Source organism: Vanacampus margaritifer, chromosome 19, assembly GCF_051991255.1.
Source record: "Vanacampus margaritifer isolate UIUO_Vmar chromosome 19, RoL_Vmar_1.0, whole genome shotgun sequence".
Taxonomy (NCBI): Eukaryota; Metazoa; Chordata; class Actinopteri; order Syngnathiformes; family Syngnathidae; genus Vanacampus; species Vanacampus margaritifer.
The window spans coordinates 10,164,126-10,188,924 of record NC_135450.1 but is presented as its reverse complement, the minus strand read 5'-3'; the positions used below and the strand labels follow the sequence as shown (position 1 = coordinate 10,188,924).

General features: G+C 40.9%; 1 protein-coding gene across 5 annotated transcripts in view; it reads right to left on the bottom strand.

The window, feature by feature from the left end:
- pak5 (p21 protein (Cdc42/Rac)-activated kinase 5) overlaps nt 1–24,799 on the bottom strand; it is a 56,200-nt gene that overhangs the window by 14,494 nt on the left and 16,907 nt on the right. For 2 of the 5 annotated variants that reach the window (XM_077552470.1, XM_077552469.1), the window contains exons 2-3: nt 16,427–16,650; nt 14,162–14,200 (exon numbers count right to left, since the gene is read on the bottom strand). In XM_077552470.1, coding sequence (XP_077408596.1) covers nt 14,162–14,200; nt 16,427–16,630 — 243 coding nt within the window. In that variant the 5' untranslated portion in view covers nt 16,631–16,650. Of the gene's footprint in view, nt 1–10,535; nt 11,026–14,161; nt 14,201–16,426; nt 16,651–22,168; nt 22,339–24,799 lie in introns of those variants that run through there. The other 3 variants (XM_077552467.1, XM_077552468.1, XM_077552471.1) reach the window with 3 other exon arrangements.

Genomic DNA, 24,799 nt, shown 5'->3' with positions numbered 1-24,799 from the left:
TTAAATGCTAATTAAGGACGCTTAAAAAAAACAGTTTAATGCAGAATGTAGGCACGGTAGAATGCAGCACCTGTTCCCAGCATTAGCGGCTAGCGGCTAGCCGCTAAGTTATTAGGCTGGTAGTAGCTACTTTTCAAAGAAGCCAGTTTCACTTTGCAACATGAAAAGCATGTCTATCTTGAGTAGACTCATGCTAATATGATAAAGCTAACATGAACTCTGCCATTTTGGTTTGAAGCGGCCATTTTGGCCATTTCCAGGCATTCCTTCAAAGACGGACTTGTCAGAGATTTTGTCTGACTGTTATGAAATTTGAAGCGGGGTCAACGTCAAATGATTTTTGTCATTTCATATGAGTGGAGGATGTTTGCATGCTTGACTCACCAAAAACCATGTAACTCATTTAGAAAATTTGGCATCATAACTCACAAAAAAAAGCATCCAAGACCCAAGCTGTAAAACAAGCATGAAGGGTTTTGGGTTTCTTTGTTCATTTCCTTTGTGAACTTGTCCTCAAGGTTTGACTTCTACCAAATTTGAACTTTTCCAGGCTTTTACCATAACGCACACAAAAAGCCTCGGCTTCAGATGCTAACAGGGAGCCGGCGGTGGATCTGAGCTGCTGCTTTCCCTGCCCCATTTCCCTCGCATCAGATTAGCTTCATTTTCAGTGGGCGTAGCGGAGGATGCGTCGTAGTAGTCGTGACGTTGTGCACACGCGCACACACAAAGCAAGAGCGATTAGGGGCGCACGCACACGTGTGCCGGGGCGCAGAGGCGGCTTAAACATCAGGGGTGCTTCTCATCCCCTCCTACCTCGCGCTAAGCCCTTTACACGCCGTTGTCGCGGTGACTCACGGGAAGCTGGTGCTGCACTAGAAGATCACGACGCAAAAAGGCGTACTTCAGCGTGTATGGGGAAAAAAAATATATGAAGCGAATACAAACACAGCAGGTGCTTGTTTGTACAAATATGTTGCGTGAGCACTGTGTTGGTTGATTTGGTATTATTGTCAAGCAACAGAACTTTCCAGGGTGGCTGATTTGATCAATTAGTGTTTATTATTTCTAAAATGGATTTTTTTTTTTTTTGCAGTTTCTTTAGTTCAAAGCTCGCCCACATTGATGTAAACTCCTCCAAACTAACAACATAGCTGTGAATAGACAGAAGCAAGTTTACAAAACTGGACTACTGATAAGTGCACATGTCAGCAAAATCAGTTATAAAATCTCAATCCATTTGTTTAAATTGCTGCAGTTTAGAATCATAACTCTTGAACCTTATTTAAGTTGTTCATTAATCAGATTTAAAATTATGTCACATTTTGGGATACCCTTTATATTGTGGCACACATCTCAATGTTCACATTTAACTGAGCAACATTCATGCATGACATTTGCTGCCTTTCGTTTTCATTTATTTGCACGTCAATTTGGGCGACGTGTCAGTGCTAACACTCGTGAAAGCTCAGCGTCGTGCATATATTACAAGCCGGGCTGGCTCTTTAATACAGCGGCGTATTTTAAAAATGGTGGCAATCACACGGAAGCGCATGAAAGCCGCTAAATTAGCTGTCAGCAAGTGCGCCTGTTCTGATTCCCCCTGAGGAAGAAATGCTACGCACATGAGGTTATTTTACACCGTTGACATTAGAAGGGTGGGTCAGAAGAATTCGGTAAATTTTGCTGTGAAGTGAAATTGGCTTGATCAAGTCCCTAAAATACTTTGAAAATTCAGCTCCCCGAGCCAGTTTCTCTTTGCAACATAATATTTTGTGGATGTGTCTCAAGGACCCAATGTAAACCAAACAGGAAGTCTGCCCTTTTGGTGGGAAGCAGCCATTTTAAGGTCAATTTGGCAATTTCCTAGGTTCCTTCAAACAAAAAAGCAAAAAAATTGAGTCATAAAGATAAATGTACAATGCTAAATAGCAAAAAATTTGAAGTGGCGAAATTTGATGACTCGCCATAAAACTCTTAAGTTTAGTTTGATAACTCAGCTCCCATGCCGCAACAGAAACAAAAAGCAAGTCTGCCATTCTGGTTTATTATACGTGTATGACTGGAATTTCCTCTGCCTTTTTCTCCTTATTTTCCAGGGGAGGATAAGCAAAAAAAAATTTTGAATTTGAAAAATTCAAGCTAAAATTAACATTACTATAACGCCGTCTTGAAATGAACATTTGGAAACTAGCTATGAGAGTTAACATGGCGAAAAGCGCCCGGCGGAGCAAAAATAACAGTTTTTAATATATCAGCCATCAAAACAAAACAAAAACACCGATGCTGATATTCACAAAATGCTGAATATCGTTTTATCCCTGGACTCACAAAAACGTTTTAAGGACCCATAACATAACACTAACAGATAGACCAGCATTTTGGTTTTGGCATGGGATTGCCATGTTGTTAGATTTCCTGCTCAATTTAAGCAATTTCCACTTGAACACAATTGTTATTCAGCGTCGGAGGCGTGCCATGACTGCTATCGACGTCAGCAAGTTCTTAGTTTTGACGGATTGTCACGCGTCCCTGTCACGCTCTTGTCACATGTGCTGAGGCAGGAAGGCGGCAAAGCGCCGATGTGCTGACACAAGAATACATCTGGACGTCTTTAAACACCTGCACACCCCCCCAACCCCGCCACTTAACGCTCCGCACTCGCGCCATTCATCCATCAGAGTGTTGACGCGCGCATCGGAATCTTCAGCCTCAATGCGGGGATATAAACTACGTGTTAACACGACAGTCAGGCGCTTTGGGATCGTATGCGGGTTCATCACTTTGCAGGATTCAACATCTGATCTCAAAGATTGTACATGTATATTATATGACCAGGGATGTCTTTTCTTGGGGGTTGATGACATCATAAGGTTGCAATGAATCATGAGTCGGTAATTTTTTACACCCAGTTGCTCTCAGCTGCTAACGTTTAATTAATGTCATGTCACTGAACTGCATTTCCTCTACTCAAGTTTCTTTGCAACAAATTGCAGGGGACAAGACATGACACGGGTGGAAAAGGAAGAGGAAAAAGTGTGATTGTCACAGAGAAAATGAAAAAGACTGAACAAAGGTGGAAAAGATATGATGCAGCATTTCCTTTGTGGATAGGACAGGATAAGACTCGTTTGCTTAGTTTCTAAGAAAAAAAGAAGCCCAGTTGTAAAAATATATTTATCTTCAATTTAGAAAGGGCTGGACTCATTTCAAAAACCTAGCATCAGTAATGTTTGCCTTTTGCAACATATTGTAATAACTTGAGGGGTTCATCTGCTCGCATTTATGCACAATTTTTATCACTACCTGTAGGCTAGTAGCGCTTTTTCCAGCTAATACATATGTTTCAGACAATAAACCGTGGAAGTAGCCTCTCTCTCTCTCTCCAAGCCCCCCCCCCTTCCCCCTTAAGGCTCCCCTGCTATGAGCTGCCTGGGTGCCGTGAACTGGAACACGAGGTGAAACGTCCGCTAAACGTAGCGACTACGTCAAGCTGAGGGGCTGCAGGATGGATGCTTTCACGGACACTAATCCGTCACCATTTGGACAGATGCTGCAGTACGTCCAACAACGCAAAACAGAAATCCCACATTTAACTGTTGACATTTCGAATATCAGTTTTTGGTTTTAAATTTTTTACCAATGTATCATTAATGCCATCAACAAAGAATGGGGTGTCGAACTGCCTGAGATGTAGTTGCAGATCTGTAGCATCGGGGTAAAAAAGTGCTAAATTTAACACCAGACGAAGGTTATTACAGTAAACGAAAACGAAAATTGAAATTCATTGATTGAAATAAAATCAACAAAAATGGTTTTAACTAAACTAATACCAGGCACACTTATAGGGAGCAACTTTGAGATGCCCCACCGCTGTGTGAAACTTTGCTGGTTTCTGCATAAAAAGATTACTGTTAACTCATTCACTGCCATAAATTCATTGTTTTTTTTAAAAGATTAGGGGCGACAGGCAATTACATTTTTTAATTATAATTAATCGCATGACTTCACTAGTTAACTCACGATTAGTCAGTGAAAAAAAGTGGACTTTTTTTTAAACGAATAGAAATAGTTAAAATGAATTTTTGACGTTAATAGCCGTCAATGGCAGTTAATGAATAAAAAAGGAAAAGAAAAGATTATTAAAAATTCGGGGCGTCAGGCGATTAAACCTTTTAATCGTAATTAATCGCATGACTTCACTAGTTAACTCACGATTAATCACAAATTGTATATCTGTTCTAAATGTACAATGAAAAATGCTAGGTTTTCATACTCTTGTTAACAAAAGCGGAAAAAAATGTTAAACTAATAGAAATAGTTCAAGTGACTTTTTGACGTTTATAGCCGTCAATGGCAGTGAATGAGTTAAACTCTGACACAGCAAATTTGCAGACCTCTGCATGAAATAAGTTTGCAATTGTTTGTTAATGTGTTCTGTAAGAACACGGCAGGCAATCAGCACCTCTCATTTTACACTTGCCAGAGTTAAAAATAAATTAATTTCCTGTTACGGGTCTGATGCGGCACTCTGCGTGAAAGTGGCTTTACATGCAGGCTAACTCAATTAGCGTTCAACATTGACCATCTAATAAAGCTGCTCATCAATAGCAGCGTGTGGAGGTGCGAGTGGTGGCTGCACGGGCGGCAGAAACACGACTGCCGGCGTCGGCGAGGAGAGAGAGACAAGGTTAATTGTGTGCCAAATCACTGTCAAGCGCTCGGGATCGCGCCTGGAAATCTTTCCATTAATTTGAATTAGAGGGCTTATAGTCACTGGCCTCCGCGGAAACCGCCCCCTGTACCCCTCACACACACCCCCTCCGCCGCCTCTTTACGTCCTTAGGGCGGCGTGAGTCGGGTCGTGCTCGGCGTCGGCTCTGACAGCGGCCATATTTCACCGGCGTGCCGCGTTGGCCTGTCCTTTAGTGATAAGCTGTAATAGATCTACTCACCATGGCCTGTTCAAGGTAAGTACAGCAGAGGGGAGAAGAGGAGGAGGACGGGTAGAAATGGGAAGAGGGGGGCAAGAGAAGGAAGAGGACAGGACAGGAAATGACAGGGAAGATGGCAGGAAAGGAAATGAGAGTGGAGGAATGACAAAAGAAATGAGAAGAAGGAAGACAAAAAGGAACGGATGGATGAATGGAAAGGGTGAAGATGAGAAGAGAAAGGAGAATTTAAGAAAAGGAAAGAATAGGACATGACAAGATAAGAAAGCAAAAGAAGAAAGGACAGGACAGGTAAATCGAGGAAAGACATGAAAGGACAGCACCGGAAATGAAGGTGCAGGTCCTGAAGAAGACAGGACAAGAAATGAATTGAAGAAAGACAAAGATGAGTGAAGGAAAGGAAAGAAATAAAGGAAAGTGATGGCAAAAATAAATTAACGGACCAAAAATATGACAGGATCGAAAAGTAAATGAAATGGACAGGACATGAAACAAAATCAAGGAAGAGAAAAGAAGAATTGAGAACATGAAAGTATGGGACAGTACAGGACAGGCCGGGCAATAAAAAGAAAAGGCGAGAGAGAGAAGAAGAAAGGAATAGGACAAAAGACAGGACAGGTTGGGAAAGTAAAGAAAACAAGGAAAAGAGAGGAATATAAAAAGGGAAAATAAATGACAGGGAAGTAAAGGTACAGGAGAGGGGGGGAAAGACATTACAAGAGAGGACAAACAAGTAAAGGAAATTAAAGTATGGAAAAATGGAAAAGAAAGGAATGAAAAAATGAAAGGCAAAAGGACAGGACAGAACATAAACGGAAAAGAAAGTGAAAGGAAGGCAAATAAAAGCAGAAAGAAGCGAATGGGAGTGGATGAAATGAAAACTACGCAGAAGGAAATTGAATGTGACAAATGACACATCAAGGAAGGATGAAAAGAGGAGGAAGAAAGAGTACTTTCTCGGAGAAAGAAAAGAAGCGAGTAAGGGGAGGAGGCGGCATTGAAAGAGGAGGTGGCTGCATGACAAATGAGGCTCATTGGGAGATAAGGGGGGATTAACCTTGCTGCTAATGAAGGCGGGCATAATTAATGAGCCTGCTTTTCCACTGAGTCCTGGAGGGAGGCTGCGCTCCTTTTGTCAGCGGACAGCGGCGTCCACAGGCAATAGGACCAGGGACAGTAAAATGTACGCCTTTTTTGGTGGGCACTTAAACGCATCGGCCAATCAAATCAAAAATTAATTATTTTTTTTTTCAAAAATCTATACTAATAGTAATTTTGACAATCTATTGACCAATCTGAAGTTTTATGTCTGTTCTAAAAATGGCTCACCAGTGATGGGACATTGTGATTTACTTAGAAGAATTAAAACAGAAGAATGTAAATATTTTATTTAAACATGACATGGAACACATTTCTTCTGTACCAAAATATTCTAGATTTTGCTTAAAAATAAAATTGATTGGTTTTCAATGACCAAATATGATAAAAAGTTCATTTTAAAGCTGTCGTTTTAATACCGTGATACCACAATATTTTTGCTCACGTCACAGAACGAATTAAACTTGTATCTCAAGGCATCTCTGGGTAAACCCCTTTCACACAGGAGCTGCCTGGTTTAAAATTCTTGCAGAAAATTGCCAAGTCAGCACATTTCACACAGTACAGCAACATTGAAAAAAGCCAAGGAACAATACGGGCGGGTTGAAACAGGCTCGAAACATTTTCTATTACCGCGGTTCAACCTTGGCGGAGGTCTGCGCGTCTTCCAACAGTTTTCGCAGCGTGCCGTATGAACTCCCTCCCAGCTTTCCGTGTGCGCCCTCACAGTTCCAGTACAGTACTTCCTGGTTGGTTAGCATTACTTAACCTTGATGTCGCTGTGATTTATGGTGTTTGTTGGAAATGTGGCAGGCACGCAACACGCCGAGTGTAGCGATGCAGATGCGTATCTACGCCCCTCGTTAGATGTACATGAAGCTCATCACCTCGGCCACACACACGCACTCCTGTCATTCATTACAAAGACGACAAGAACTGTCAAGTTAAGTCGCTTAATGTATTGTCAAATCCTGGCATCCCTTTTACATGCTTTCCAAGGGGACCACTGCCTAGCGGTGGTGCATGGCTAACGCAACAAACTTTACCCTGGAACTAGGAATTTAGGAAGAACTAAAGAATTATTGTTAAAATCTTGTCCTTGGCAGTACTTTTGAGAGGTTCAGGAACCTTTGGGTCTGACAAGACACGTAACAAAGGACTAAACAGTTTACATAGCATGTCTTAGCCTCTGATGCCCTCTGCTGGATGTTAGCAGCCAATGCAACAGGCCAATGTATTTTACCCATTCAACTTGTTACAGTAATTGTCAGTGTGGTGCGAGTAGCACTAGTAGTAGGCTGGCGCCCTCTATCGGTACGCCAAGAAATCGTTTAATTAAATCTACAAACAGTATAATGTGGCTCAGTATATTTATTAAGTACAGTTCAATTGTATTTAACTATTAAATGCAATACATTTGCATTTTATCATTTAAAATTGTTTATTTTCAAGTATTCAGGTACAATTTGTATTTGCAATATTATTTAGAATCATTGAGTGCAGTTTTTATTTATAAATATGTTGGTATCTTAAGATATATTTGAGTACATCTAGGAGTATTAGGTTACTGTTACTCGGGCCTACTATACAATTGTTTATGATTTGGTCATTATAGTGGTACTTTGGAGTGGCAAGTACTTTCTGAGGTGGTACTTGGCATAAAAAGTTTTGAGAACCACTATTTTAGTAGATGAGAAAATAAAGAATGACTCAAAAAAAGTGTAGTCACATGTAAGCATCTAGCTTTAGTACTGCCTAAGTGCAGTTGAAGGGCAATCATAACACAACTTTAACTATCAATGAGTACGTTTTATGTGTATCAGCAGCTTTAATTAATAATTTTGAATTATCTTAAAGGGGAGTTTATGACTATTTAAAAAAAATACTGTCAGTACAACCTGACAGTAGTGTTATTTGTCAATAAATTGATCATGGAGAAAAAAAAAACTCTAATTAGATTTTTAAGAAACCACCACACCCGAGGAAAAACAAGCAATAGTATAGTAGTGAAGTAAGGCCATATTCAAATCTTGCTATCAGTTTTAAAACAGCAAATCACCCCTCTTCAATGAGAGGAACAGCAAGATTGTGAACGCCTGTGCTTTGCAACCCCCTGCAGGTCTGACTCAGTAATACATTTTCAAATCAGCATTTGTATTACAGTATTACTATTCTGTTACCTGTTTTTCTTGTTTTTCTTTTTTTCCCTATAATGTAATTATGAATAAATTAGAAGGTTTTTTTATTTTTATTAAAAATGTATTTTACATAAACATTTTAAATACTACAATTTTTATCTTACCTACAAGAAATGACCGGCCATTAGTTTGACTTTTGCAACGTTCAGCGTCACCACTTTGGTTTATTTACAGTGTTTACGTGTTAAAACGAGTCTCCATGCTACAGCCCGTGAGGCGGCTTTGACCCAGTGCCCTTTGACCCTAAGTCTCAACAACAAGCTGCAGTGAAGCTTGAGTCCGTCGGGGCGGCGCCGGCGACACATTCGGAAGATTTCCAGCAAAATAGATTAGAGGTGGAGGCGTAATGAAATAGAAACGACCCCCATCTTTTAGTGCTGGACAAGCATTAGGAGACAATGGAGAGGATTGTTTCAGTCACTCACAACTGTCACAACATCAACATCTGTTTGCACCTATAAATCATAAAGTAACACATATATAGGATAATTTGATGCAGAATTGTACCACATTAAAGCAGGTTGTTGTTGTTGTATAATGATCAGGAAATCTATAGATTTTTTTTTCCCATGAGAAAAAAACAATTGCTGTTTTACATGTTGTTACATGTGGGAATTTTATTTTTTTTAAAGAAATGTTTTGTTATTATTTTTTATTTGATTTATAATGTTTCCTTACATGTTTTTTTTATGACTTAGATCTTTAAAAAACTAAAAAATACAAAGTTTGAAGAAAATTAGTTATTAATTAGTATTATATATATTAGTTGTTTATTGAATCCATTTTATATTCTAGTCTAATTATTTATTTTTATTTGTTTTTGACAACAACAAAAACTCAGACCTTAGGAAAATGTTTTGTGTATATTTATTTAATTTAATTCGTGTTTTATTTAAAAAATATGTATGTTATTCAAAAACTCTAAATTTAAGTCAAGTTATGGTTACTTTGTTTAAGAATACATATATTTTTTAGATAATTATTTTTTCATCACAGGCTCCAGCGCCGCCCGCGACCTTTGTGAGGACAAGCGGTTAAGAAAATGGATGGATGGATTTTTCATCATATTTTTGACATTATTATATTATGATTTGTATTGAATAATTTACTTTTTATTCTTCATTCAATTTTTATTTGACTTAAACACAAAACGGACAACTGTAATAAAGTGCAGTATAGTAGGCTACTGTAGTGTATTGTGATTGGCCAGTGTTAAAAAAAATATATCTGCGTTAACTTGTAGTTCACTGTTCAGCCCTACGAGGGCGCCACAGGATCATTACAGTATCAAACAGCTGCTTGAGTGTTGAATGACTATGACGTAAAGGCTTGTCCTTACTAATTGCGTTCATTTGCAAATTGCTATACAGTAAGTACTATGAGGTCAACACTCCTATAACATTTGGATGCAGAAATTGCTCCCTACTTTAAATTAATAGCCTGAAAGTCCTTCCAAAAAAATCCAACAAAAAAAGTCATCCAGTAAGACGGCGAAGGGCAATTGCAGACATTTTAAGACCGTTCTGGCAAAGCATGAGGTTGGTGTAAGCCAACAATCCCCAGAATGACAGCAGTGAGGAGGGAACGGATCAATAGCATCCACTCCAGCTCGCTGCCCAAAAAAAAAAGACAGATGCTCTTCTCTCACTCGCTTTCCCCATTAGCAGCTATTCTGCTTCAAAAGTATTCCTGCATAAACCAATTTAATCCCGCATCAATTCAGACTGAGCTCCGCTCAAATTGGACTTGAAATTAAAGGCGTATTGATCAGCACGAGTAGCTCCCACTGCATGAATGGCACAGTCAATGATGATGATGATGATGATGATGAAAGAGTGCTTCGATGTCATTATTAGTTTGCCATAAGAACGAAAGGGTTACAATCCAACACTGACATGAACTGTATTACGTTTGTTTAGGCATTTAGGAATGTTGGATGCAAGGTATGTTTTTATACATTTAAAAGATTTACAATTTCATATGTACCTGTGGCCAGAAAGCAAAGAGTCACTGAAATCCACAGGTGCAGTCAGTGAATGAGGCCATCGATCATTGCCAATAGCCTCTGAACATATCTACATATTATTCTCACGCGTTACCTCTCTTTGAGAAAACAAAGCAGTTTCATGTTGCTGATGCACAAGCTCAAAACAAAATGGCTTCCAAACACAACAAACATCTCTAAAGAGCTCAGGACCACCGAAAATAGAAGGTCACAGTCAAGTATGTGACCTCAAGCAGCATCAGGTCTTCCACCAACGATCCCTAACCCTAACAGAAACCCCACCTGTTGTAGTGTCCCCTCCACCTGGCTGGACTCCGGCCTCCCTGCAGGCCCGTCAAAGCCCCTCGTCTCTGCGGCCGCCCTGGATCCTCGGCCCCCGGCCATGACTGTCACCGTTGGCCCCCAGCTGAAGACCCTCTACTTCTGAGTGGCGTCACGATCAGGTTTCCTCTAAAAGAGTCAGTGGGTGCAGGGTGGCCGACTGACATTTAGAGCTTAGCGGGTATCGCGTGCCGCCATTTTGACTTTGCTGCCTTACTGCCCCCTATTGAACGTCCAAGGAATTACACCTCAATGAGCTGATTTAGCATTTGTTTTTTTTTGGTTTTTTTTAAAGCTTAAGTGGCAATGCTGTGTCGGCATTATAAAATCATTCTGCATCCACAATCTATTTGTTAACAATCCACCTCTTCCACGATGATGTAAGGCTGAACGTTGAGCTTCCTGAAAATATCCACAGAGATTTCTCCTCCCACACTACCCACAGAGCATGCAGCTCACGGAGACAAGTGTGTGTGTGTGTGTGTGTGTGTGTGTGTGGTGGGGGTGGCTCCATGGTGACAGAATGCAAAATAAGTTTAGTGTATAAAAGGACAATGATGGCTAAGTTTTGTCAAATTGACATCTCTCAATAAATGATTTGTTTTTCTCAAATGAGGCGCAAGGTGATTTAGGGGTTAGCAAATCTGCCTGACAATTCGGAGTCTTGGGGTATAAATCTACCGTGCTTATGTGGTGTTTATGTGTGATTCATTTAGGAATCTGTGTTGTCCATAGGCGTGCATTTGAATGGATATTGACTGATTTTGTAAGATCCACAGAATACTGTGTTATATTACTATAAAAACATGGAACCTACCAAAAGTAAGATTACAGTTTCTTCTTTCATCAGGAAAAAAAGTACATTTGTATTTATTCCCATTTTGAAGCAATTTGCATTAGAATATAGCTAAGTTTAATCAATATTCAAAAACCTATTGAAAACACTGGCAAAAAGAGCTTGTTGCAACATGGCCCTGGCTGATCTCTTATACTCTGCTGCCACCTGCTGGACGTTTTTTGTTGTTGTGATAACTACCATTGCTTTAAGCGACTTTGTCATGTCAGAAGCTGTATCAAAGCCTTCTGTATGCTCTAGCATTAAAAAAAGATTTTGGGGAGTGAAAGAAAGTATTAAAAAATGTATTTATATGTTTTGGGGTTTGAATGAGTTTATCGATAAATATTTTTTGCTAATTGTTGAATCGTTTAGATATCTTTTTAAAATTTTTCCTATTATCTTTTGTCAATTTGTTGGGAGTTTAGGGACTGAGGCCTCCCACACAACGATGAGCAGTCTGTCGGTACCATTGTAAACCAACGACTCTCTGTAATCAAGTCACCACAAATGCGACAAGAGCAAACCACTCAAACATTCTCTGTCCCTCACTTCCGTCGACTGTATTAGCAGCCACGGCTCAGGTAACCTCAGCCAATTGAAAGTACAAGACAAAATGCGCTCCCGTAAACATACATGCTAACATTGACGTGAACTCACAAACAGGCACACACACACACACACCCCATTACTGCAAATGAGTCCCTTTGAGGGTGCGAAAGTCAAGGTGCAACATGAGATGACTTTCATTACCCCCATCATGGAGGGAGGTGCACACAACAGGCCTTGATGTTACACACACACACACTTGAATTCAAAAATCAACACGCCACCTTTGAGGCGGCCATGTTAAAGACATGCTGCTGAGGGGATGTGTTAACCCACACTTGTGGATTAGCCTGTGTGGTGATGATGATGATGGCGGCGGGGAGGCTGGAAGCAATACTAATGCTCCAGTGGAGATGAGCAGGCTGACAACTAGGCTACAGGCCTCACGCATGAACCATGAGACAACCAGTAGGAGGGCAGGGTTGCTAGTAGACGTTACCTCGCACCACAGCTCACACTCAGACACACACACATTATAATAATATATAATAATCCAAAAACCACTCCAGACCAGTCTCCCAATAAATGAAATCCACACTATAGAAACTCCCTATTTAAATACTTTTTAGTCATGTTTTCGTAGGATTTACTGCACTTTTAAGGTTCTTTAAACATACTTTAAATAATACTGTCACACATAAACAAACGTACATAATATATTGACTTAGGGCAAGAGCAATGGATAACAAAAATATTGTACAGTGTAACAGTGTATCAGTCCCTCAATGTGCTTACAGTAAAAAAAAAAAAATCCTGTTTTTTCCAAATCAACAAACTTATCCTCTCACAATATCCATAATAGCTTTCCGTAGGTGTAAAAAACAGGATTATAACAGATGACATTCAATAATTCTTAACAAAAATTAGGCTGTGGCTGAAATACAGTACTTCCCCTACTCATTCTTTTTCCTGTCACTCTCAAACTAAAATAGTATGCCGCCATCTAGTGGCCAATAATTAAATTACGTCACACAAAAAACTAAATTCCGACCAAAATAGAGTTACTATCAACAACAACAAAATCTGCAAGTTTTACTTATTTTACTATATTCAGCAAATTCTACCAAAATTAATAAACTGCAATTAACTTACAAGCACAACTGTACAGTACACACGAGTATAACACATACTGTCAAGCCTTCAAGTAGTGCTTGTTCTTATTCTTATAGATCTACCAACATCATAATGCTTTCAAAATTTCCTTTATGAAGATAATAAAAAAAAAATCCTTTATGAAGATAAATATAAAAAATATATTAAATAAATATAAATAAATATATTTGTCTATGAGTGGTAGCGGGGTATTCCTGTCAACAAGCCTAGCGCTACAGTACTAGCACGTGGCTACGAATGGCTGTTTGGGTTCAAAGCAATAAGATGTGAGAAGGGGGGAGGCGCAAGCTGCAAAGAAAGATGCCCCCCCCACCCCATTGTTTGTGTGCCCCACTTTTTACTTTAAAGAGCCATTTCACTGCTAAAAAAAAATATTCCTCCGCCTCAAAACTCCAGCTACACACCGATTCTGATGGTTGAAAACAAAATTCAACCTTTTGCACGAGTGAGGCAGAACGTATTTAACACACACATTGCAATCACAACCAATGAATCTCGTTATTTCGAGGCACCCTTGCCATTCCTATAGCTGAAATGCTATATTTGAGGAAATTGGTAAAAATACAGTCCACAGATCAGAAAGAGCTTTCACAGAGGCACTTTTCAGTTTGCACCCATCATTATTAACATCATCGTAATCATCATCAAGGGAGGATCATGGGGAACATGCCGCTATAGCTCATCTAGTGTCCTAGGGGGAGGGCGGCGAGGGTTTTTTGAGGGGGGGGGGGGGTGCGGGGAACTCATGCGGATGAAAGAAAGGGAAGAGTAGAAATGAGCTCTAAGTAAAGACTTGGCAGAGCAATGTAGTTGTGTCATGTGTGGAGTCATTCTGCCGCTTCCCACCTCCACCTAAATGCATGGCAGCAGCAGGCAGCGTCGAGGAGATGCAATAACAAGGCAGCGGGGGGGAGGGAAGGGAGGTGGGGGGTGAGAGTGCAAAGGCAAGAGAAGAAGAAGAGGCAGGAGGGTGGGGTTGGGGGGGGGGGGGGTCATTAGGGTTTGGGCAGACGGGTAGAGGGAGTCATACTTTGGGCGTTTCGGACTGCCGGACCTTCTTGGGAGATATCTGTGAAGAGAGCAAGACAATTACTTTCTTGTTCCCCCCTCTTCAGAGATATTTCCTGTGGCATATTGCTGTTCTTGGTTGTGGCCATTTTAGTTGTGAGGCTAACGGGGTTAGCTGCTAACTGTGTGCACTCCAAATGGCACTACAGTAAGTAATTCCCCGCAACAGGTGGATTGTGATTTGTGTTTCTAACTGGAAATGACACAGGAAGGTTTCCCTGTGATTGACTGGTGACCAGTTTCCAGGGTCAACTGATTGTCCCAACATATTTTATTGCAAGACTCAACAGGGCATTTTCCCTTCAGTAACTAAATTGTGTGCTCAATTGGATTCAGGTCAGGCGATTGACTCGGCCATTGCATAAAATTACGCCTTAAAAAATTTCCCAGTATGCTTCAGGTTATTGTCCATCTGCACTGTGAAGCGCTGTCCAATAAGTTCTGAAGCATTTGGCTGAATATGAGCAGATAATAAAGCGCGAAACACTTCAGAATTCACCCTGCAGCATCGATAAATACAAGGGAACAATGAATTTCACACTGTCCAAAATGTTATGAATTTATTTATTTTTTATTCAGATTTTTTTTTTTTACACGCGACCTTACACAAAAGAAATATAGTTTTATGGTTTTGCATTTTGTTCCCTTACTCTACAAGATCCAACCAGGTTTTTTGCTATACCCCTAACAATTACAGTTACTGCCCGTTTTTTTTTTCATGTCCTAATGGGAAAAGAGAGGTGTCTATATAATCTTTTATTACTTCCTTGTGTCATTTCCAGCCATTCCACAAATAAATCTTCACTCTAACTCCACATTGTGGTGATGATGATTCATTTGGGGCTTCCCTGTTTGTTGCGAGTCAACCGTGCTATGAATTCAGAAACAAATCGATGATTAATTTCCAGCCTGGGGGGGGCGGCGAGCGGCGGGGACCTTATGGAAATCTCAACGATTATCGGACCAATGACGGCCAGTGTAAGGCTGAAATCGGGGATGACACAAATACGACGACTTGAGCACTCAGGCCAGTTGAAATTTACGGAAACGTCTTTATGAGCATCAGTGTGAAAGCCAATGAACAACAACACAACAGAGGAGACACTCAGAAGGGTCAGAGACGAGGAGACAAACAAAAAAAATGGAGACTTGCATTGATGTTAATGGATAAAACTGTTGTGCTTTAACACATGAGCAAGTTTAAATCTGCATTAAGCGTATTTTCTCATCTTTTTCCTACTGAGTCATGTTTTTTAGCAATCTGCTATCCCGGTTTACTCAACATTTGCTTGAGTCATTTTTTTTACTGTCATCTACTCACAAAAATGTAGGTCTTCTCTATTTTTACTTTTTTTTTTTCCAATGACAACAAACATCAGCTGTGAATGGCGCTTGTTGTTTTTCACTTTGATTCTCTGCTGCTCAGATCTTAGATGCTTTGTTTGTGACTTTTAACGCACCGCACCAAACAGAATATACTCAAAAGTAGGTAAGAGCTTCAGAGGAACATCATGCAGTATTTGTGTCGCAACTTTTCAAAACGTCTCAAATCGAATACCCATATCATGAATTCTTAATATTCTATCCAGACCAGCAACATGGAGAAAAAGCCAGTCTAATAGACAGTGTGAAGGGGGCCATTTTGTCTGAAAGCACAATTTGCTTTAAACACAATAGCACGGGAGAAGCCAGTTTTGTGTCGGCTGATAAACGTCGTACTACTGAGCTAATATTGAGAAACAAATTTACACTCAGGTTTGTTCCCGCCCCGTTCTGAGCTGGTACCTTTTACAACAAACATCAACTGTCTTGCCGGACAGTATGAAAGGGGCTGGCTATACCTGTCAATCACTTAACACAACAAGGCAGAAAGAAGAAGGTGTTAAACTTCACAACCCTGTCCATGGTTTTATGGCTTTAAAAAGTGACCGATAATGCTTAATGCAGGTTTAAAGCAGCGCATTAGGATGTGATTATTAGTGGGTATATTAAGAGTGATGTAATAGTGTGAAATGGCCAGATGGTATTGGGAGAAAACAAAGGAACAAGTGTAGGATTGGAGTGGTGTGAAGCAGACATGCTCAAGTGAAAATGTATCCGTTAAAAAGATCAAGATTAGAATCACAGGGGCTTAATCTGAAGAGGTCAAAGCAGGTCCTAAAATGGTAAGAAATGTTAAGGTACATTTGGATCCATGCAACACCCCCCCCCCTACCCTCTTCCTTACCTTCATGGGTGCAAGCTGAATGGGGGTGATGTAGGAGGGGTCCACCATGGGCTTAGGCCGGTTGGCGGTGTCAGCCAGGAGGCTCTGCCATTGCTGCGGCAGCCCGGTGAACTTCTGCTCCCGCGGATCGAAGCCCGTGTGGACCCGGTGCTCGAAGTTGGATGGGGCGGAGATCTCCAGCCGTTTCTTCTTTTTACCGAACATGCTGGAAAACCCTGACAAACCTGAAGAAAAACAAGGACAAATACATCACTTGTTGCTTTTTACGGGACTGTCACCTCCTATCACTATCACCTACCGCCAGTTTCTTGCTAGGTTTTACTTGGCAGCTTCTAGTGCAGCTAATGTGTGATGCTAGCTTCAATGTCATTTTTACTGGACCTCTGCTAGCTCTGCTAAATGTATCAAAAATAAATAAATACGGTTTAAGTAGCAATTATTATTCATTTTGTACAACACGCCTTGCTCAGACCAGTCAGTGACACTAACTAAATTAAATCAAGTGTTCTACAGTCGAGCCTCACAAATATTGCAGGACAGAAACGAGGCAGGAACTAGCAAAAGTGTCTCAACATGCCAGAAAAGAACAAGTCCACTTTGGTTATGTAATTTACACAGCAGAAAGACAAAAAAAAAAAATCTTTCCACTGTGGTGGAACAAAATGTCAAACAAATGATGCCAATTTGGGATTTTACTGCTTCTAGACTGAGAGTGTGCTATGAGAGTCACATGAACTGCGTGGTGTCCCTGGGACAAAATGTCAGGACGTTTGCTGTGAAAGAGCTTCATTGTTTTTCTCTTTCTAGGAGCCATTGTCCTCAAGAGTCATACTTGTATCACCCCCCTTTTTTCCTTTTGTGCATCTGCTATGGCGTGCATCATATTACTAGCCAGCGCCACCTGGAAAGTCTGAAAATATTTGCTCCCTGACATTAAAATGTCCAAGCAAGTTAATTATTAAGATGGGGGGGGGGGGGGGAGTGTCAGAAAGCAAGCCAAAAGTGAGCTATTTTGTTTTGGTGCAAAGATAACCAGAGAAGACATCCTTTAAAATACAGATTTCTGCCCACCTGTCTGAAAATTTCCAGTTCGACTTTGTCAACAAGCCAACAAATGGATGAGATCTTGAGGTTTTTACATTCAACTCAACTGTGAAAAAAGAGCAACCCTGGGAATCTCAATCATTTCCTTTGCTTAACTCGACAGGCCAAATTAGCTACTTCAAAGAGGAAAAGATGGAGCGATACAAGAGGACGACAAGAAAAGGAAGTATAAGCGTGGTGCGAAGGGCAGCTCGCGAGGCTTTTGTGACATAAAACCACAGCATAATGCATGGTAATCGCTTACTGTGGTCTCGGGGGGGAAACTTAATACCAGATCAAAAAGGTGGACGTTACTTCATTACACAATCTGCCTTGAGGACGCACGGGCGCGTGAGTCCACATTGCGAGTCAAGTGCAAGTCATGTTTGCTGAGCCTCGGGATTGAACAAGAGCAGGGTATGACACTAGAGACAATTTTCATTTCATTGTGATGCGACTGCACTGGAGGGACTAAAGCGGGCTGCTGACAAACCGAGAATCGGGCCAAATTTGAACATATTATCCTCCCTTGTGATTTAGTCAGTAAAGACCCAATTGAAGGACCTGCTGAGAAAAAGGGGCGGGGCCAACAATTAAAACGGTTCAATATCTACGATCGGTCGATCACGCAACCAAAGTGAATGTCATTGCAAAGGTTTTTAATTGAAGACTCTTCAAAGTCAAAATGTTTATTTTTATATAAATTGAGGTAGACAACACATACGTATTAATCATCAGGCCTAATTTGAGCATATTTCCTCCCTAGCGATCAAAGCTAGCAAAGGACTCATTGTCGGACGTATGGAAAAAAAATTCTTGAGCAATTATCCTGTTCGTGTTTATGCATGTGTGGGCTCACTCACATCACAAAAAAAAAAAACCATCAACGTCTGTATGGCACTTCTTTAATTCGGGGTCGTCCCTAAACGTTAATTCTCCATATTAGCAAGATAAGCTGGAATGTCGACAGCATGAGTCTAATTCGGTGAGAACAGTTTGGGGAAGTTCCTTGGATGAGTTCATCATAAGTGATCTCATGAGGAAAATTACCCAAAAAATAAGCAAAAATCAGCGTTTTTGGGGCATCAAACAATGTAAATTGTCTCCCCAAACCTCCTATTAGATGAGCAACCCGGAACACAAAGCCAATTCTTCCACTTTGCGCAATATGGGCTGACATCCAGATCTTTCTGCCACGACTCCAAGACCACGCTAAACCTTGTTCCCGTATTTATAACCAGCACTGCACAAGGTGACCGCCGCAAGTTGGAATATTGACACGCGGATCGTTCCGATAAGTAATTAAAGTTGCCAACCCGTGGGCCAATGAAACGAGGCTGGAAAAACAATGGATGAAGAAGGAGGGGGCCAGTGCAACAGTTTCCATTCCCCAAACGCAAATGACTTAACAAGTGTATTATTTTTTATTCAGTATCGCATACTAAAGCGTCATTCCGTCATTTTATTTACACTTTCCTAAGAATTTTTTTTTGCAGTATTTATATTATATTTTGTTATTACAGAATTTACTGCTGTTTCATCTTACCTATTTTGCATTTCCTGTAACAAATGTGAACCACTATGGTTAAAAAGTCAACAAGAATCTGGAGCCCAATAAAAACAAAATAAACAACAACAAAACAGCAGATTCGACAAAGTAGCAATGTTGATATAGCTATAAAGTAAAACAAACGTATTGACCTAAGTTAAACTTGTTTCAAATCCACTTGGTTTGGGTAGTGAGCCAGTTCTGACTATCGCTAAGAGTACGTGTAAAAGATACGGATAAATACTTATATGTGTAATAATAATTAAAATATGCCAAATACCTTCCTATTTAAAGAGCAGAAACAAAATCTGATGCCATGACAAAGACGGCAGACCCCTGACCTTGTTGGCCTCCTCTTGGGATTATTAAAGGCTTGAAGAGGCTTAAAATTGTCTCGACCAAGGCTGAGATACGGCGACGGCGTACCCAGTCTCACTGAGTCCACGCATGACGGGTATCAGTGCTGAGGCCTTGAGGAAGATCCTCCTTGGGGAGGAAAGACCCGCTTTGCAACAGCGCCCGCGCTTAAGGTGTTATTTATAGGAAGACTGTAAGGTTTCCACACTTAACGTTATAGCGCCGCACGGTAACAATGTCACACAGTAATGAGCAGAGGTAATATACGGCAGATATTAGAAAGACCGTGACTGTGTTTTTACGTTGGCTGTGTTTTTGAAGACAAGCAAAATGAAAGTCAGTTTGCGTTAGTTTGCATATTGAGGGGCTAAATTAACCATTAGACTTATTATTATGCTGATGCAAATGTAAAATACCAATCAGTCACAATTTAATTACTGCACAAGCTTTGTGGAATTCGGTTCTTTTAACCTACTTTATTTTTAAAAAGTGCTTTTTTAAAGTACTGAAACTAAATGCTGCAGTATGGTGGAACTATGGTTAAGATTCCTGCCTCACAGTTAGTTCTGAGGTTTCAGGGTTCAAATATTGGCTGATTTGTGTCTTGCCCCTTTTCTTCTTTGGGTAGTCCGGCTTCCCCCCCCCCCCACATTCCACAAACAAAGTTAGCACAAACAAGTGCTATATAAAAATTAACCGATGAAGCAACAACTCAAACGCACTTTTTGAATTAAAATGCACACAAACACAATGTGAAAGGGCCGAGTCATCCCAGGGCGTAGATCCTGATTCACAGGCTGATTTGTCTCCAAACCATCTGTCATCCTCCCCAGTCTCCACAGGCATTTCCTTTTTCTTTTTTTTTTGATAACAGCCACTACTTCATTTGACCGGAACGTGCCACACCTCGCACGATGTGTTCGAAAAGTATTCATAGCACTTAATGCTATCCTTTTTCTAAATTTGGGGTGGTGGTGGTGGGGGGGGGGGGTGCATTGGGGAGCAACACCATGACAAGCTTGTAAAAAAGTTTTGTGGTAAATTTTGGAACATAAAAAAAAAAAATCTGAAATGACATGTACATAAGTAGCAAGTGGATGTCGATTAGTTATGTACCTCCTGTTTGTCACTGTTCATGCCAGTAAATGGATTCGCTGTTTGTGTGCTCATTTTGATTCACTTAAGATTGGTATCTAGAGGCTTAAAAGTTGCAGTTCTTTTGCAGGACATGACATAATAATCATCCAAAATTCAAAATGTGACAGTGAAAAGGGACGTGATAAACAAGCAGAGGAAAGACTAAATATTTTAGGGACTTAAATGAAGAAGGTCACGTTCAGGTAAATTCCAACATATTTGCACACACTTGATCAATAGACATCTTGTTCATGCTGGAGAGCGTTGCTCATTTGCTCCTGTCCGATCTGCATTGGCGCGTTCCTTTAAGACATGTGCATGGTTTAATTGGCTTTAAAGAAACAAGCAACTCTTATGCAGACTCGCTTTTCACCTTCCACTCCCCCTCTAGACAGGTTTGAAAAAAAGGTAGAGTAAATAGCCACTGGGAGGTTTGTGGTCATTAAAACAACATTCAACTTAAGGGTAATAAGTTAACTTAGGTAATGACTCATCTTAAGCATGGTAGTGATTTTTACAGACCCCACTTATGGTGGAAAAAAAAATTGGTAAGTGTGTCCTTAACGCCAATAAAGATAAATCGACATATCGGTTATCAGCAGATACTGTATATCAGATATCAAATTAGGATATTGGCTTATTTAGCCTATAAAACTGGTTGGTATCAGCATTTGCCCCAAAAATCTCATGACCAACACACAAACAGTACTGTACAACGATATCTCCAACAATGGCAAGTAAACTGCCCAATAGCAGATACCTGCCATAGCAGTAATGCCGTTTGAGAGGTGACATGGCACACAGGGCACCCAGAATGACAGAAATGACAAGACATGTTAAATAGTGAACAGGTTTGTCGGCCTGACTGTTTTCCTAGCAAATCAAGTAGGAATATCATTCAGGATACTGTCAAAATAATCTTCTGGCTTCTGATCATCCGGCCTTTGCCAGCTTTAATTCGAAGTGGGGTGGAAAACTTCTCAAATTTGCATAGTAAGAAGTTGTTAGAAGACTATCTTTGTCTTCCGCGCGTGTTCGTTGTTGTTTGGGGAGAGAGAATGTTGATTTTCTGAATACAGACTGGAGATCGGTGAACAGGTCCTTCGAAGGATTTATTTTACAGAATACTCCGGACACGAGCAAGTTTACAGACAAATGGCTGCAGTCTTCTCGCAAGTGTGTCGTTACAGCGGACTCACAGCATTCTTATACTATCTTGAAGAGCAGTATCATAAGATTCCCAAGCCCCCCCATGCAAACAGACATCATTCAATACACATTGACAAATGGCCCTTTGATGTGGAAATATAGTAGGTCTCAGACCTGACGTCACCGAGCATGAGATAAGACTTACAAAGAAATCATACTAACACATTAACTTCAACCACAGACAAATGGCCCTTTGATGTGGACATAGAGGAGGCCCCCAGACCCCAACAAAGTTTACCACAGACTCACTGCCCACGCCCCTTTGTGTTGAAAGCCATTGTGTTCATTGGGGAAACTTGCATCGGCATACAAATTTGGGTTACATTCCTGCCGCCATAAATTGTAAACTTAGGACCCCCTTAAGTGTCAATCCCACCCGAATGAGACGTTTTCGTTGCTGCTCTTACCTATTAACAAATGGCCAGTCTCTTTAAACCAGTCAAAGTGCTGGAGATCCGCCATGTCCAAGTGCTGTGATGCAATCAGATCCTGGTCACATGTTGGACGTCAAAGTGCACCTCTAATGGCTTCATTATCCACCACAAAACACAACGAGCCTCGGAATCCCTTGGGTATGTACTAGTGATGATTCAGGTCATCTCCCGGACCCATAGCATCCCCCCCCAAGAGAGCCGGCGTTACTACGACGACGAGCCCGTGACTGCGTGTGTGCCTGCATTGCTCTGATAACTCCCAATGCGAGACGCAAAAAAAAGCGCCGATGCCAGCAGCCTGCCCGGCACGGCAAGGCGCGGCCAGACAGCAAAAGCCCGAGCACGTCCCATTCTGCTTTCATTGTTTGTTCAACACTGTCTGACTAGGCCGCATCCCAAACCGAGCGCCCTCTGACCTTGCGCTATGTCAAGCGTCCCGCGGACATGATGCGCCAGGATGCGAGTTGTGGCAAATTGATGCCGTTGCCGCCTTTTCTTTTGTAGAGGACAAATGGCCTGGCGGAGGTGATAAGATGTACGGCAGGGAAGGAAACAGCTGGTGCAGTCGGCGGTTGTGACAGAGCCTGGACATTCGCCGAGTGCTCAGGGGACATTCGGCCAATGACAGGCATCGAAATGCCACGCTGGGTCATATCGGTAAAATTACCGAATGAACAATACTGAGCTCTCCAGAAGAAAAAAATAATAATAATAATAAATAAAAGAAATGCCACGCTGGGGTTTTCGACACTAGTGTTTCCCAGCCTTTTTTTTAAGCCAAGGCACACATTTTACACTGGGAAAATTTCATGGCACGCCACCAAACAAAAATGTCCCCAAAACAGTAAACCCCTCACTATTCACTTTTGGCTTTTGCATCCACTTAATGTTGTATAACTAAATAATGTTAGTCTGAAAAGACGTTACTTAGCTTCAGGCGTATCACTTGAACAACACTTTCTTGGCATGCAATTACTATTTTCCTATAATATAGTGCTTTGGTGCCATCTTGTGACATCCTAGGCCTATACAAAAAGAGCAATATGTGATTTTTGGGGGGCAACAGCTGAGGACAGGTTTTTATATTTAAAAAAAAAAAAACACACAGGTGAATTCTTAAATAGTGAACAAGGGTTCGGGGTATACATATATAACGTGATACGTGTTTATTAGCATGCCAATCACCCACTAAACCACAGACGGATCCCCTTAGGTCCATTTTAAAAATGCATTCTTTCTTTGGTCCTTCCTCGGGTCTCCTGACGGCCTCACGACTCTGGCTGGAAGTGTTCGGTTTAGGTGAACGGTATGGGATTTTTTAATAGGTTTTAGGTGAACTAATGAATACACACACACTCGCACGCACGCACATACACATACACAAAAAAATAAAAAATAAATAATAATAATAATAATAAAAAGAATAAAGGAGAGCAATGATGATGACATGTCAAATCGGTAAAATTACCGAATGAACAATACTGAGCTCTCCAGAAAAAAAAGAAGAAAAAAAAATAGCATGCCAATCACCCACTAAACCACAGACGGATCCCCTTAGGTCCATTTTAAAAATGCATTCCAACATGCATGTGTTAGGTGAGACGGCGCTAAAGCCACTGTGCTGTCATTTTTCCACGAGGAGAAAATGCATTGATGGCTAAAAGGGGTCATGCAGCAGTCGCACCCCTCTCCGCAAGTGTGAGCTATAAATACACCACACCACCTTCGAGGGTCTCGCCCAAGGGGTCTTTTCCCTGATGCTGGTGGGGGTGTAGGGGGGGGGGGGGGGCAGCTGCACGCTAAATACAGAGCAATGCAAGTAGAATTACGGCAGCTAAAATGCAGCTTACACATCTGTCACGCTAGCTCGGGAGGCTCAAGATCATTCCGGAAGCTTCGTAAGTAACATTAAAAGTAACATTGGTGACATGTGAATGACAGGATTAGCCTTCGAATGGACGATAGAATAAGGCACGGGTGAGCAACGAATTGCCTATGGGCCGTACAAAAGAACGGCTTCATTCATTAATCCAGCATTATTGAGCATTAACATGATTTTTTTTTTAAATCCTGCAATGCTAATTGCATTTATTCAGTCAGACATTTTTGGGGTTAGGGTTAGGGTTTTTGAGTCCGATGCTGAATTTGATGTGTCAGTCCGGCAGATTAAAATTCTGATAATCGACTAAATGGCCAATAATAATAATAATAATAAAATGTCTTCTTTTTTTTTTTACAATATGTTGCTACGTCCAGCACCCTGGGGCGAACATCTGCACATACACATACAACAACAACAACACATCAGACCACAGACAAAATGTTTCTTCAGAGCACGGCGTGTTCACAGGCCAGACACGAGCTTGTCAGAGAGCAAAGGAATGAATGGCAACGCTGCAGGGCGCCAGATTTGTTAGCACGAGCGTCTGAGTGTAGCTCAACAAGTGAATGAAGCGTTCTAATGATGATGAGGTAGAAAACGTACAAACTTGCATTCTACATACCGTTTTGATATTCCTCAAGGGATGAATCAATTATATGTATATATCTGTCTGACTATCTTACACTGTGTTTGTTACCAAACTGAAATATCCCCGCTTATCA